The 17476-nt window shown below is 46.2% G+C and overlaps 1 protein-coding gene across 1 annotated transcript in view; it reads left to right on the top strand.

The window, feature by feature from the left end:
- Positions 1–17476, top strand: part of SMS (spermine synthase) — a 216777-nt gene that overhangs the window by 70399 nt on the left and 128902 nt on the right. Inside the window, exon 3 of the mRNA XM_040423657.1 lies at positions 17027–17117. Coding sequence (XP_040279591.1) covers positions 17027–17117 — 91 coding nt within the window. The remainder of the gene's footprint in view (positions 1–17026; positions 17118–17476) is intronic.

Below are 17476 nucleotides of genomic sequence, written 5' to 3'. Positions count from 1 at the left end.
GGGTTACACAGACAGCAAGGGGCATTGAGATAAAGAATGGGAGCATACACTGGGATGACTTAGAGTGCCCTGACATAACACATAATCCATTTACAAACCGGATTCCAAAAAAGTTGGGACACTAAACAAATTGTGAATAAAAACTGAATGCAATGATGTGGAGATGGCAAATGTCAATATTTTATTTGTAATAGAACGTAGATGACAGATCAAACGTTTAATCCGAGTAAATGTATCATTTTAAAGGAAAAATACGTTGATTCCAATTTTCACGGTGTCAACAAATCCCAAAAAAGTTGGGACAAGTAGCAATAAGAGGCTGGAAAAAGTAAATTTGAGCATAACGAAGAGCTGGAAGACCAATTAACACTAATTAGGTCAATTGGCAACATGATTGGGTATAAAAAGAGCTTCTTAGAGTGGCAGTGTCTCTCAGAAGCCAAGATGGGTAGAGGATCACCAATTCCCACAATGTTGCGCAGAAAGATAGTGGAGCAATATCAGAAAGGTGTTACCCAGCGAAAAATTGCAAAGACTTTGCATCTATCATCATCATCTGTGCATAACATCATCCGAAGATTCAGAGAATCTGGAACAATCTCTGTGCGTAAGGGTCAAGGCCGTAAAACCATACTGGATGCCCGTGATCTCCGGGCCCTTAAACGACACTGCACCACAAACAGGAATGCTACTGTAAAGGAAATCACAGAATGGGCTCAGGAATACTTCCAGAAACCATTGTCAGTGAACACAATCCACCGTGCCATCCGCCGTTGCCAGCTGAAACTCTACAGTGCAAAGAAGAAGCCATTTCTAAGCAAGATCCACAAGATCAGGCGTTTTCACTGGGCCAGGGATCATTTAAAATAGAGTGTGGCAAAATGGTCAGACGAGTCACGATTCGAAGTTCTTTTTGGAAATCTGGGACGCCATGTCATCCGGACCAAAGAGGACAAGGACAACCCAAGTTGTTATCAATGCTCAGTTCAGAAGCCTGCATCTCTGATGGTATGGGGTTGCATGAGTGCGTGTGGCATGGGCAGCTTGCATGTCTGGAAAGGCACCATCAATGCAGAAAAATATATTCAGGTTCTAGAACAACATATGCTCCCATCCAGACGTCATCTCTTTCAGGGAAGACCCTGCATTTTTCAATCAAAACATCATGTCTGCGTAGGAGAAGGATCCGGGTACTGAAATGGCCAGTCTGCAGTCCAGATCTTTCACCTATAGAGAACATTTGGCGCATCATAAAGAGGAAGATGCAACAAAGAAGGCCCAAGACGATTGAACAGTTAGAGGCCTGTATTAGACAAGAATGGGAGAGCATTCCTATTTCTAAACTTGAGAAACTGGTCTCCTCGGTCCCCAGACGTCTGTTGAGTGTTGTAAGAAGAAGGGGAGATGCCACACAGTGGTGAAAATGGCCTTGTCCCAACTTTTTGGGGATTTGTTGACACCATGAAATTCTGATTCAACATATTTTTCCCTTTAAAATTGTACATTTTCTCAGTTTAAACTTTTGTTCCGTGATTTATGTTCTATTCTGAATAAAATATTAGAAGTTGGCACCTCCACATCATTGCATTCAGTTTTTATTCCCGATTTGTATAGTGTCCCAACTTTATTGGAATCCGATTTGTACAACATACTACAAATTTAAGACCCGCCCCCTTCTAAGCCCCACCCGATTATTCAGCTACCGATTCGGCTGCCTTTATTTCAGAATGACTTAATCGATAACCTGATTGAGCAGCACTTTACTAAACCCCAGCTGAATGGCACGAGTGACACACACATGGAGGCTCGGACCCCTCTGTGTCATCACTCACACATTGCACCATTATCTTCCCTCCCTTCCTGACACTTCCCTTTGCCCACACCGCATGATCATTGGCGGCAGTGGAGAAGGAAGGAGAGTGTCCCTCCCTTCCCACATTGATGTGGCCGGCAAACTGGAGCAGTGTGCGTCCCCTGATAGAAGAATAGAGAGCAGCGAGCGTCCAATGGAAGCTAATCAAAACATGGTATGTGCCAGGTAGCGGGCATGCTATGTTCTCTCGGTTGGCCCTGCTACTAGGGTGCGCATTAGAGATTTTTCACAGGTTTAACATAAACATTGGGAAATAAAATGATGCAAAAGTGTAGTACACAACGCTTTCCCATCCCGCAGAGTCCAGCAAAAAGAGCAAACGTTAACGGATACTTTTTCTTTTACAGTGGAACCCGATGATGATGGGTGCCCCTTTTATAGCATCCTTTTAACGTATGCACTTCGTGAGACAAAATGTGATGTGAACACAGCCTTACTATTGAAATATTGACAGTGAACTGAAAAGCGCATCGAAGTATCAGACTAGCATAGTTATTTCGATGGATCCTGCATCCCTACATTAGACAGAAGTAGGTTGATGACTGAAGAACCGATGATTGAGCGATTGTTTCGCAGACACAGCCGAACATATTTTAGTACATATTGGCCTTTACAGCTAATTAAACTAGCCATAAGTGATCAGTGACCCCTGGTGAAGGGTGAGCGATCTTTCTCAGAAGATTCTTCCTTGAAAGAAAGATCTTCCATCTGGTGAAAATTTCAAACATGACCAGCTTCTTCTCAGTCGTCAGTGATTTGTCACCGGTCTGATAAAATATTTGCTGTTAAACCTCACCTGACAAATGATCATTCTGGATGAAATCATTCATTTTCCTAAACTTTAGACTAACATATATGGCCATCTTAGTTCTTACTAGAAGTTTTAAGACGCCTGTTGAGTTTTGTCTCACAGCTTTTGCCATCTAGATGCAGTACCCAGCGTGGCAGTATGTTTGCATGCCTTTTTTAATCACGCCTGGGGCTCTCGATTAATACTGCTGTGATTGTATTGGACTTGGTCTTAATTAAACCTCCCTGTGGCTGAATGTCAAAAAATGAGAGGAATGTGATTAACGTGCAAATTGTCAACTTAACCGAAGTAAAACTCGAGGAAGGCCTCACTGCCAGATCTTAAATAATGTTATTATCCCAGATAATGTCTCTGCCTGTATTTACGGTAAAATAAAATAACTATTCTTTATTCCATAGTCTTTTCTAAAATTAGAGTGGCACCTAATAACAGGCCAAAAGGTCAAAAAAAATCCCCCAAATTGTGGCATTAGCGGAGTATTGTAGCTCCCGCAATTATGTACATTAGGATTAGAGTCCCTGTATCGTGCCAATGCAGAATAATGCATTAACTATCCTCTACAACAGTGATGCCCAACCTACGCCCCCGCGAAGCTGTGTAATGCGGCCCGTGCTTTCACACAGTTGCAGTACTATTATTAGTTTTGCGGCGCAAGTACTTTTAATGGTTTCATGGCTAGTCGGGTCGGACCTGGCCAGTGGCAAAGCACTGCCCAGTTAGTTACGTAACCTAACCACCACCCCCGGACCCGCCCCTGCCCTCACCCATCCGGTGCTGCGCTATTCTTGCTGTGATGATCCAGACCCATGACCTCAGCGCCAGGTCTCGTGGGATCACGCGGGTTGACGGGATGACGCGGGCCTGCAGCGCACTCTGAAAGACGGCGGGAGTGGAGCAGAGTAGGTAAGTATCTTTTGTGTAAATGTGCACACATCGCCGGCTTTATACTCACACCTGGCAGTGCGGCACAGTGGCACGCTGGCATGGCACTGGTAGCAAATCATTCATAGGGGCCCCGGGGGGCAAAATCATGAAATATATTGGGGCAAAACGCAAAAAAAAAAAAGGGGCAAAAAATGAAATATATACAGTGGGGGCAAAAAATGTAATATGTACACAGGGGACAAATGTAATATATATATAAAGAGAGGGCAAAAATGGGAATATATACAGAGGGGGTAAAATGGATATATATATATATATATATATATACACACTCATCTAAAGAATTATTAGTAACACCTGTTCTATTTGTCATTAATGCAATTATCTAGTCAACCAATCACATGGCAGTTGCTTCAATGCATTTAGGGGTGTGGTCCTGGTCAAGACAATCTCCTGAACTCCAAACTGAATGTCAGAATGGGAAAGAAAGGTGATTTAAGCAATTTTGAGCGTGGCATGGCTGTTGGTGCCAGACGGGCCGGTCTGAGTATTTCACAATCTGCTCAGTTACTGCGATTTTCACGCACAACCGTTTCTAGGGTTTACAAAGAATGGTGTGAAAAGGGAAAAACATCCGGTATGAGGCAGTCCTGTGGGCGAAAATGCCTTGTGGATGCTAGAGGTCAGAGGAGAATGGGCCGACTGATTCAAGCTGATAGAAGAGCAACGTTGACTGAAATAACCACTCGTTACAACCGAGGTATGCAGCAAAGCATTTGTGACGCCACAACACGCACAACCTTGAGGCGGATGGGCTACAACAGCAGAAGACCCCACCGGGTACCACTCATCTCCACTACAAATAGGAAAAAGAGGCTACAATTTGCACGAGCTCACCAAAATTGGACTGTTGAAGACTGGAAAAATGTTGCCTGGTGTGATGAGTCTCGATTTCTGTTGAGACATTCAAATGGTAGAGTCCGAATTTGGCGTAAACAGAATGAGAACATGTATCCATCATGCCTTGTTACCACTGTGCAGGCTGGTGGTGGTGGTGTAATGGTGTGGGGGATGTTTTCTGGGCACAAAAGGGGGTCCAACACCGTATTAGTATGGTGTTCCTAATAATTCTTTAGGTGAGTGTATATATGTACAAAGAGGGGGCAAAATAGACATATATATGCACAGAGGGGGGCAAAAAATGAACCCACCCGCCCGTACAGACCCCCTCTGGACTCAGCAAGCCATCAGAGCACGTTGAAGGAGAAGGTTAGGACGAGTCAGATGGGAGCAGGAGGTCTATGAAGGATGTGACTGGCGAGGTGTGGAAGTGATTGGACCTGAGCCTATTTCTTAATATGTGATCACTATGTCTGGTGCCCATGTGGGCCACCTGGGTTGCTCCTCAGAACGCGCTTAGCAATATTAATGAGGGAAAGAGGACTCATAATATTGCACCACAAGGCATTTCTAGAGAGAGTTTCCTGCATTCCACTCCTTAGTCTTGCTATGTCCAGAGATGTGTCACCTTCACAGTAGTATTGCTCAGAGATGTGCCCCCTTCACAGTAGTAATGACCAGATGTGACCCCTGCACAGGGGTGATGCCCAGACATGCCCCCTGCACAGGGGTGATGCCCAGATGTGCCCCCTGCACAGGGGTATTGCCCAGATGTGCCCCCTGCACAGTAGTAATGCTCATATGTGCCCCCTTCAGAGTAATAATGCTCACATGTGCCCCCTTCACAGTAAAAATGCCCAGATGTGCCCCCTTCACAGTAGTAATGCTCACATGCGCCCCCTTTACAGTAAAAATGCCTATTGTTCCCCTTCACATAAAAAATGCCCAGATGCGCCCCCTTTACAGTAAAAATGCCCATATGTGCCCCTTCACATAAAAAATGCCCAGATATTTTCACAGTAGTAATGCCCCCTTTCACAGTAGTAATGCTCACACGTGCCCCCTCACAGTGTTTGCATTTCTTTCCGTCAAAGCTACCTGGTTCTGGCCCGCAAAATTTATACTATGTCAAGTGCGGCCATCAGACGAAAAATGGTTGGGCACCTGTCGCGACCATGGCCATGGTCGTGACTCCCCCGCATGCAGTTGCCTGCGGTTTGGTCTGTTGTCAACCACATGGTGAGGACTGCTGGTATGTTACCTCACATGTGGTTGCCGCTGGCAACACGATTGTATTCACAGTAGAGCAGCCTGAGCTGTTGCTAGGCAGCTTGCTGTGAAGGGCATGCGGTAGCACCTGGCAACCTCCCCTTGTATGTGTGCACTTTCCTTGTTTGTTGTGCACGAGGTTGTTGTATATGTGTACTGTGAGACTTTACTTGCGGTTGTCCGTGGCAACGTGAGCAGGATTTTTGTTAAGTAGAAACAAAATGGTTTTTATAGTTCAAGATGTATTTTAGGCTACTTTCACATCGGCGTTTTCCTTTCCGCTATTGAGATCCGTCATAGGATCTCAATAGCGGAGGAAAACGCTTCAGTTTTGTCCCCATTCATTGTCAATGGGGATAAAACTGAACTGGAAGAGAACGGAGTGCACCAGAAAGCATTCCGTTCCGTTTTATTTGGTTCCCATGACGCACACAAAAATGCTGCAAGCAGCATTTCTGAGTGGTCCTGGGAAACTGATCAAGACATATCCGTCATGACTCACAATGTAAGTCAATGGTGACAGATCCATTTTCTCCAACACAAAAAAAAACGTATCCGTCCCCCATTGACTTACAATGGTTTTAGAGACTGATCCGTTTTGGCCATTTTAGAGATAATACAACCGGATCCGTTCATAACGGATGCAGACGGTTGCATCATCATGACGGAAGCGTTTTTGGTGACCCATGACGGATCTAGCAAAACGCTGGTGTGAAAGTAGCCTTGAGTGTAAAGGGCTTGGCCAGGATTTAAAACAGAATAGCCTAAACACAAGGATTGTGATAAAATAACAAAATAACTGTTTCTCAACTGGAAATCCACCACCGCTGCAGTGCCTGCACTCAAGTGATCCCGCACAAGTGACCACTGCAAGTGACAAGTTACCCACGATGCTAGGGAGGCTCGTCCCCGTCACGGTCTGCTTTTGGCTTCTCCGTCGCTGTTTTTTTGATCCACGTGAAGGGGAGATGCAGCAGCAGCGGTGCGGGGATCATTTCTTCCCTTCTTGTTTTGTTTAATACATAACTTTATTGATACACAAGGCTGGCTGCGCTGCACAGTGATGAGTCACAGGCTGGACACGCCCCCCCACACTGCTCTGCCTGAAGCAGCTACTCCATCTATAACTACGGCATATATATTAGGACATCCTCAGACATCATCCACAACTCCCTCCTCCGTCAGGCAAAACTCCATCCTTCGTCAGGCAAAACTCCATCAGTCCTCCTCCCTCAGACCAAACTCCCTCCTCCGTCAGACTAAACTCCCTCCTCCGTCAGCCCAAACTCCATCAGTCCTCCTCCCTCAGACCAAACTCCCTCCCCGGTCAGACTAAACTCCCTCCTCCGTCAGCCAAAAATCCCTCCCCTCTAACTTAAAACTCCCTCGTCCCTCAGACGTCAGTCAAAAAATACCTCCTCCATGAGCCCTCAGCCCAAACTCCATCAGCCGTCAGGGGTCAGACATCAGGTGTCAGCCCTCAGCCTAAACTCCATCAGCCTTAGTAATAGAATGTAAAATATGTTTACAGTAAGCGCTGGCACCACAGACCATTGTCTTCACACATTATATATATATATTATGGACACTAATACCAGGCACCAGTACTGAATACAAGTTTCCTTTGTGTATAATGGAGGCACGCCATGTTGAGCCGCTGACATACACGGGCTTCTCTCCAGCACACGTTACATCAGCAGCCGCTAGAGACTGGTTCGCCTAAAAGTGAATGAGATTCCTTTCCTAACAGCAGATGGCTCCATAGTTCAGAGGTTAGAGCCCTGGTCTTGTAAACCAGGGGTTGTGAGTTCAAATCTTGCAATTATTTTTTTTTGTCTGTTAATATTTGTACTATTACTTATTCCGTTTAGTAAGCAAAGAACATTTTAGCACAATTTATCATATGAAATATGCTTTCCGTTATCATATAAATATGACAGGTCTGCTTACACATAATTCAGGATAGATAGAGAGATGAAAGATAAATTAAATGATGGGGTTAGATTTATGATGGGTGGATGATGGCATATATGTCATAATTTGGTTCTTTTACTGTTCTGCGGGCACAACTCAATGCAACTGGGGTTTGACGTACAAGCAAGCAATAGTACAAATATTAACAGACAAAAAAATTTTGTGCGAAGGTGCCAGCAAGATTTTAACTCTTGATCCCTGGTTTACAAGACCAGCACTCTAACCCCTGAACTATGGAGCCATCTGCTGTTAGGAAAGGAATCTCATTCACTTGTAAGCGAACCAGTCTCTAGTGGCTGCTGATGTAACGTGTGCTGGAGAGAAGCCTGTGTATGTCAGCGGCTGAACACAGCGTGCCTCCATTATACACCAAGGAAACTTGTATCCAGTACTGGTGCCTGGTATTAGTGTCCATAATATATATATATAATGTGTGAAGACAATTGTCTGTGGTGCCAGCGCTTACTCTAAACATATTTTACATTCTATTACTACGACTGATGGAGTTTAGTCCATTTACACCTGATGTCTGACCCCTGACGGCTGATAGAGTTTAGGCTACGGGATGACAACTGATGTCTGACGCCTGAGAGCGGACACCTGACGGCTGATGGAGTTTGGGCTGAGGGCTGATGGAGGAGGTATTTTTTGACTGACGTCTGAGGGACAAGGGAGTTTTGGATGAGGGAGGAGGGAGTTTTGGCTGACGTCTGAGGTAGGAGGGATTTTGGGCTGATGGAGGAGGGAGTTTAGCCTGACGCAGGAGGGAGTTTGGTCTGAGGGAGGAGGACTGATAGAGTTTTGCCTGACGGAGGAGGGAGTTGTGGATGATGTCTGAGGATGTCCTAATATGTATGCCGTATATAACTCCTGTGTCCATCTTTCTACACCCAGACATGAATCTAATTCTCACTCAGTATCTAAATCCCATTACTGACTGTCCACAGGCTCTGCCCTCACATGTGTATCTAATCCTATCCTGTGTGATACAGCCGGCTGAGCGGTGTATCTAATCCCATCACTGACCGTCCACAGGCTCTTCCCTCACTATCTCCAGAGTGTGATAAACAGCTGGAATCAGCAAGCATATCCAAACACATCTGTATCTAATCCTATCCTGTATGTGTTCCTGGTACACATCCTGTTGTGTGCGATACTGCCTGCTGAAGTGTATATCTAATCCCATCTTCTATGATACAGCCTGCTAAACTGTGTATCTAATCCCATCTTGTATGATACTGCCTACTGAGCGGTGTATCTAATCCTATTTTGTATGACACAGTCTGCTGAGTGGTGTATCTAATCCTATCTTGTATGATCCTGCCTGCTGAGCTGTGTATCTAAAGCTAGAGAGAACCGGAGTTAGTAAAATCTAAAACTTAACGTTTAATGGACATTAATAAAAAGATACGAACATAACAAATAGTTGTCACGGCCATGCCCATGACCGTGACTTCTTTACCGCATGCAGTTGCCTGCGGTTTTGTATGGGTGTTCAACCACGGATGAGGGCCGCTTGTGTGTGGCCTTACTTGTGGTTGCCGCGGGCAACTAGTGTTGTATTTAGCAGCAGAGCAGCCTGAGCCTCGCTAGGCAGCTTGCTGCCCTGGCATGCGGTCTCACCTGACTTTCTTTATGTTAGGTGTGTGTGTTGTGTGCACGGTGTATTATGTATTGTGTGCACTTCCCCTTTATGTGTCTTTCCCTTCTGTGGTACTGGAAGGGTTAACAACTTCCTGGAGTGTGTGTGCATGCCTTTCCTAGTTCCCAGTCGTCTGCAAGATAAGTACTGTTTATGTATTTGTGATTTTCTGTTTGCTGGATCCAGGTGACCCTGGCTCCCTCCGTGTCTGTGTAGGGGGCCGGTGGTCTTGTCCCCTCACTATTGTAGGGTCTTCAGCTGTAAGATAGTCGAGGTACGTGGATATGCGCCAATCCACCTTTGGGGTGTTCGCATAGGCTGAGCAGTCAGGGAGAGTGGCAGGTCTCATGCAGGGGTCTCCCTTTTGTTCCTTAGTTGTGGATACAGTGACTCATAGATTATATTGTATTGTCTTGTTTCCCTGTACACCATCCGTGACAATAGTGCTAAGTGTGTGCACACCACAATCGTGCCACAGACAAAAAATATAACCATGGGGGACCGAAAATAGGAGACAAACTCGGTCACACCCACATAAACAAATCGCCCAAAATCTCAAAATCAGTGTATTTGCTGTGTATCTAAACTAGGGCTGCACGATATGGGAATTTTGTGCGATTGCTATTAGGGCCCTAAAAATTGCGATAACGATATGCGATGCAATATTTTAAGGGAAATGTGCTAGAGGTCTATTTGCTTGGATTTTCCTATATGAGCCTCTGACGCGGCTGGGTATGGCACTGTTATGGGGGATCTGTGGATGGCGCTGTTATGTGGGGGATCAGTGGATGGCGCTGTTATGTGGGGGATCTGTGGATGGCGCTGTTATGTGGGGGATCTGTGGATGGTGCTGTTATGTGGGGGATCTGTGGATGACGCTGTTATGTGGGGGATCTGTGGATGACGCTGTTATGTGGGGGATCTGTGGATGACGCTGTTACGTGGAGGATCTGTGGATGACGCTGTTATGTGGGGGATCTGTGGATGGCGCTGTTATGTGGGGGATCTGTGGATGACGCTGTTATGTGGGGGATCTGTGGATGACGCTGTTATGTGGGGGATCTGTGGATGACGCTGTTATGTGGGGGATCTGTGGATGACGCTGTTATGTGGGGGATCTGTGGATGAAGCTGTTATGTGGGGGATCTGTGGATGGCGCTGTTATGTGGGGGATCTGTGGATGGCGCTGTTATGTGGGGGATCTGTGGATGACGCTGTGATGTGGGGGATCTGTGGAGGACGCTGTTATGTGGGGGATCTGTGGAGGACGCTGTTATGTGGGGGATCTGTGGAGGACGCTGTTATGTGGGGGATCTGTGGAGGACGCTGTTATGTGGGGGATCTGTGGAGGACGCTGTTATGTGGGGGATCTGTGGAGGACGCTGTTATGGGGGATCTGTGGAGGACGCTGTTATGGGGGATCTGTGGAGGACGCTGTTATGGGGGATCTGTGGAGGACGCTGTTATGGGGGATCTGTGGAGGACGCTGTTATGGGGGATCTGTGGATGATTCTGTTATGGGGTGGATCTGTGGAGGACGCTATTATGGGGGATCTGTGGAGGACAATTATGGGGGACCTGTGGATGACGCTGTTATGGGGTGGATCTGTGGAGGACACTTATGGGGGACCTGTGGATGACGCTGTTATGGGGTGGATCTGTGGATGGCACTGTTATGGGGTGGATCTGTGGATGGCACTGTTATAGGGGATGTGTGCTATGACACATGGGGCCATGAGGGGGGCCAGCATAAGACACACATATAGCATCTTATGCTGGTCCCCCTCATGGCCCTATGTGTCCCCTCATGTGTCCTAAACTGCGCACATAACTCTCCTATTCATAAAATAGCCAGCCTCTGTACTTTCACTATGAATGCACTGCAGAGAGCGGCAGCGAGCGAGCCGGCCGGCGCGTGACTGACGTCACTGTCACGCTCCTCCCACTTAATTCAGGAAGCAGGAGCGTGACTAAGTGACGTCAGTCACGCACCGGCCGGCCGCCTCGCTCGCTGCAGTGCATTCATCGTGAAAGTAAGTACAGAGGCTGGCCATTTTATCAATAGGAGAGAGGACATTTTATCAATAGGGGCCCCTTCATATATAATCGCTGCATTTTCGGGTCGGCCGAATCGCCATATCGCATTTGCCGATTATCGCGATTCGATTATTTTTGCGATATATCGTGCAGCCCTAATCTAAACCCTTATGCACACGACCGTATCCATTTTGCGATCCACATTTTTTGCAGTCCTATTGAGTTCTATGGATTTGAGGTCCTCATTTTGAAGACCAGAATAGGACATGTTCTGTCTTTACTTGAACTGTCATACGGATGTAAAAAACACACTGATGACGTCCATGTGCTTTCCACATCCGTCTGCCAGTTCTGTGAAAAATAGAACATGTCCTATTCTGGTCATCATAATGCAGATCTAAAACCCATAGAACTCAATGGGACTGCAAAAAATCGTGAATCGCACACGATATTTTGTGGATCTGCGACTTGCAGACCGCAAAACCGATACAGTTCTGTGCACGAGCCCTATCACTTATACTCAGCGCCCATAACAATAACATCCACAGTGCCTCCATAACAGTGACGTCCACAGTGCTTCCATAACAGTGACATCCACAGCGCCCCCATAACAGTGACATCCACAGTACCCTCATAAGTGACGTCCACAGCGCCCCCATAAGGCCCCTTTCACACGAGCGAGTTTTCCGCGCAGGTGCAATGCGTGACGTGAACGCATCAATCCGGACTCATTCATTTCTATGGGGCTGTGCACACGAGCGGTGATTTTCACGCATCACTTGTGCGTTGTGTGAAAATCGCAGCATGTTCTATATTCTGCGTTTTTCACGCAACGCAGGCCCCATAAAAGTGAATGGGGCTGCGTGAAAATCGCAAGCATCCGCAAGCAAGTGCGGATGCGGTGCGATTTTCACGCATGGTTGCTAGGAGACGATCGGGATGGGGACCCGATCATTATTATTTTCCCTTATAACATGGTTATAAGGGGAAATAATAACATTCTTAATACAGAATGCATAGTACAATAGGGCTGGAGGCGTTAAAAAAAAAAAAAAAAAAAAAAAAAAAAAATATAACTCACCTTAATCCACTTGATCGCGCAGCACGGCTTCTCTTCTGTCTTCTTCTTTGCTGTGCACAGGGAAAGGACCTTTGATGACGTCACTGCGCTCATCACATGGCCCGTCACATGATCATCACCATGGTAAAAGATCATGTGATGGACCATGTAATGAGCGCAGTGACGTCATCAAAGGTCCTATTCTTCAAAGAAGAAGACAGAAGAGAAGCCGGGCTGCGCGATCAAGTGGATTAAGGTGAGTTAAATTATTTTTTATTATTACTATTTTACTATTTTACTAAGCATTCTGTATTAAGAATGCTATTATTTTCCCTTATAACAATGTTATAAGGGAAAATAATAAAATCTACACGACACCTAACCCAAACCCGAACTTCTGTGAAGAAGTCCGGGTTCGGGTCTGGGTACCAAACATGCCGATTTTTCTCACGCGCATGCAAAACGCATTACAATGTTTTGCACCCGCGCGGAAAAAACGCAAACATGGAACGCCATCGCAGGGAAAACTGACTTGTTTTAGTGTCAAAATCGCACCATTTTCCCTGAACGCATCCGGCCCCAATCCGCAACGCCCGTGTGAAAGGGGCCTACCAGTGACGTTCACAGCGCCCCCATAACAGTGACGTTCACAGCGCCCCCATAACAGTGACGTCCACAGTGCCCCCATAACAGTGACGTCCACAGTGCCCCCATAACAGTGACATCCACAGTGCCCCCATAACAGTGACATCCACAGTGCCCCCATAACAGTGACATCCACAGTACCCCCATAACAGTGACACCCACAGTGCATCCATAACAGTGCCCCTAGTGCCATCCAGTGCCCCCACTATGCCATGCAGTCCCCCTGTTTGCCATCAATTGCACCCCTTGTGCTATCCAGGTACCCTGTTGTGCCATCCATTGCCCCCATTGTGCCATCCATTGCCCCCTTGTGTCTTCCAGTGCACTCATTGTGCCAAGCAGTGCCACCTTGTTTGTCATCCAGTGCCCGTTTGCAATCCAGTGCCCCTGTTTGCCATCCAGTGTCCCCTTTTCCCATCCATTGCCCCCCTTTTGCCATCCATTGCCCCCCTTGTACCATCCAGTTTCCCCATTGTGCCATCCAGTGTCCCCTTGTTTGCCATCCAGTGCCCCTGTTTACCATCCATTGTCCCCCTTGTGCCATTCAGTGCCCTCATTGTGCCATCCAGTGCCCCCTTTTGCCATCCATTGCCCCCTTGTGCCATCAATTGCCCCGTTTGCAATTTAGTACCCCTTGTGCCATCCAGTGCCCCTGTTTGCCATCCAGTGCCCCTGTTTGCCATCCATTGTCCCCCTTGTGCCATCCATTGCCCCCTTGTGCCATCCAGTTTCCCCATTGTGCCATCCTTGTGCCATCCAGTGCCATCCTTATGCCATCCAGTTTCCCTATTGTACCATCCAGTGCCCCCACTATGCCATGCTGAGCCCCTGTTTGCCATCCAGTGCCCCATTGTTTGCCATCCAGTGCCCCCTTGTTTGCCATCCAGTGCCCCTGTTTGCCATCCATTGTCCCCCTTGTGCCTTCCAGTTTCCCCATTGTGCCATCCAGTTTCCCCATTGTGCCATCTTGTGCCATCCAGTGCCATCCTTATGCCATCCAGTTTCCCCATTGTACCATCCAGTGCCCCCACTATGCCATGCAGAGCCCCTGTTTGCCATCCAGTGCCCCCTTGTTTGCCATCCAGTGCCCCCTTGTTTGCCATCCAGTGCCCCCTGGTTTGCCATCCAGTGCCCCCTGGTTTGCCATCCAGTGCCCCTGTTGCCATCCAATGCCCCTGTTTGCCATCCATTGTCCCCCTTGTGCAATCCAGTGCCCTCATTGTGCCATCCAGTGCCCCCTTGTTTTCCATCCATTGCCCCTTGTGCCATCCACTGCCCCCTGTTTGCAATCCAGTACCCCTTGTGCCATCCAGTGCCCCTGTTTGCCATCCAGTGCCCACTGTTTGCCATCCAAAGGGCCCTCTGTGGCTGATTTCTATGCTGCCACTCCTGCACAGCGCTTGCATCGTTCAGTCAAAGTGTTTAGGATTTTTGGCCGGAGGTAAAAATACAACATGCTACGGTTTTCTGAAAAGTCAAAAAGACTGAACTGAAGACATCCTGATGCACACTGAACGGATTACTCTCCATTCAGAATGCATTAGGATAAAACTCATCAGTTCTTTTCCGGATTTGAGCCCCTAGGACGGAACTCAGCGCCGGAAAAGAAAAACGCTAGTGTGAAAGTACCCTTACTCTCCATTCAGAATGCATGGGGATATGCCTGATCAGTTCTTTTCGGGCATTGAGCCCTTTTGACGGAACTCAGTGCTGGAAAAGAAAAATGCAAGTGTGAAAGTACCCTAACCTTCTCTCCACAGGTTAGATTTAGCCAGCAATTATTAGGTTTGGACCGGAGAACTCCTTTAAGAAAATTTCTTTACGGCAGCCACATGGGCCATAGACACAATGGTCAGACTTCTATGGGAGAGTCTTCTAGGCACGCTCTGTGATCTGTGCAGAGGTCATTGTACAAGGAAAGGATAGATGAGCTGTGACAATCATCTATTGTGAATGGTGAATTGGAGCTGCTAGGACAGGCGCTCACTTTCTGTAATCCATCTTGGTGTCTCTACAGTGGACAGCCTGGGCATCTGTCAGCAGATTTGTACCTATGAAACTGGTTGACCTGTTACATGTGCACTTGGCAGCTAAAGGGATCTGTGTTGGTCCCATGTTCATATGTGCTCACATGGCTGTGGAAAATGAAGTTTTATTATATGCAAATGAGCCCTTTGGAGCATTGGGCTCAGCTCTCTCTGTAATGACAACGCCCTCGTTGCCCCTAGAGGCTCATTTGCATATATTAAAACTTCATATTTCTCAGCCATGCGGGCACATATGAACATGGGACCAACACAGATGCCTTCAGCTGCCAAGTGCACATGTAACAGGTCAGCCAGTTTCATAGGTACAAATCTGCTAAATTGGCAATCAGATTAGCATAAGTTTGCAAAAACAACCACCATTAAATAGGACCGCTAGGGCTGTCCAGGAATTTTATTTTTTTTTTTTGCCCCCCCCCCCCCCCCCAGCTGGATCTGTGAAGAGAGCTCTGTGTGCTGTGGCTCCCGGGCCATTTTCACTAGATTTGCAGTCCCTGACTATAAACTTTACATGCACCACTGCAGCTAATGACTGGCCTTAGCGGTGACTGTAAGTATAGCTCTCTTCACAGGTCTCGCTTTAAGGGACCATTATTTTATTTATTTTTTTCATTAATACATTTTAGAGGTCAAAACTTTTTTTTTATGTTTTTGTCGACATAGCCGTAAATGGGCTTTTTTCGGATTGAATTGTATTTTTCAGTCGAATCATTTCGAGGTACTTATAACTTAATGATTAACTTTTATTAACACGTTCTGGAAGGATGGAAAAACAGCACTTTTGCCATCTTTTAAATTTTTACTTTCGTACACAGCATAAATAACATGTTGCCTTTATTCTGTGGGTCAGTACAATGTGTTTGTGTTTTTATGAGCTACATCTTTTATTATACCATTGAACAGTAGTTTGCTTTGGTACCACTTTGGGTTGTATAGAGCAATCACTTTTTATTCACTATTATTATTTTTTCTTAATATAGATCTCTGCGTGGAATAAAAAATGTATTCACTTAGTATAGTAAGTAAGGGTCATTATGAACACAGCAATATCGAATATGTATGTTTTTTTTACATAATAATTTTTTAATGGGGGAAAAAGGGCAAATTTCTGTGGACTTTCACTTTTTTTTTTTAACATTTTATTTTACATTTTGAACACTAGGTGGTTAGTCCACTTATAATACAGTACTCTGCAATACTTCTGTATTGCAGTGTATTATGCTGGTCGGACTGACCAGCATAATACATGCTTGTCGGACTGACCAGCATAATACATGCTGGTCGGACTGACAGGATTCCTATCAGACCCTTCCAGGGATTTCAGTTCAATAGGCCCCTCACTGCCACAACACATTGGGGGCACATGCACCCTGGAAAAAGTCTATGGTCTAACAATATGCCTTAGGTTAGTTTCACACTAGCGGCAGGCTGTTCGTGCTTCCGCTAGTGCATGCTGGAGGTCCGCTCCGGCCCCGTTGACTATAGTGGGGGCGGGCCGGAGTTCCAGTGGCAGCACGGCAAACATGCCTTGAGGCGGCCGGAATAAAAAGAGAACAGCCTGCCGGAGAAGGCTGCCGCTAGTCTGAAAGTAGCCTTAGATTTTTCCTGCCATTCATCAGCGCAGGGCGCACTATGAACGGCGCAGGCAGCGCACTGAATGTACACAGGCTATTATAGCTAAATGATAAAGTACATGGAAGATATACTATATTGGACTGGTTAAATTGTTGTGTTGGCACTTTGCCATAAATACGTGGGTTTTGGGTTGCAGTCTGTAAAAGGTTCGCCATCACTGGTATAGAGCCTCGGTCGTGATTCTCAAAAATAATACAGTTTATATATGAAAGTAATGCTTCCATGTATGTCTATTTATTTTCTCTTTCAGTTTTGCTACTGTGAGAATCTATCCTCATGGCTTAGTGCTGTTTGATCTGCAAAGCCTTGATGAGCCGGACAAGAATGATTCTGTTCGGCATGTAAGTATATAACGTCCCCTTCTAGCATTTTCTGTGCAACACATCCTTATACAGTAGGGTATAGCAAGCCAACACACACCCGCCTGACATATTTACTTTGGTAACATGGAGCCATATAGGTCAATTTTCCTTAATTAATATGCTAGATAAGGCTACTTTCACACTAGCGTTAATATTTTCCGGTATTGAGATCCGCCATAGGGTCTCAATACCGGAAAAAAAATGCTTCAGTTTTGTCCCCATTCTTTGTCAATGGGGACAAAACGTAACTGAAGAGAACGGAGTGCACCAAAATGCTTTCCGTTCTGTTCTCATACCAGAGAGTAAATCGCAGCATGCTGCGGTTTTCTTTCCGTCCT

Source organism: Bufo bufo, chromosome 3 (genome assembly GCF_905171765.1).
Source record: "Bufo bufo chromosome 3, aBufBuf1.1, whole genome shotgun sequence".
Classification (NCBI taxonomy): Eukaryota; Metazoa; Chordata; class Amphibia; order Anura; family Bufonidae; genus Bufo; species Bufo bufo.
This window is presented reverse-complemented; position numbering and strand designations above follow the sequence as displayed.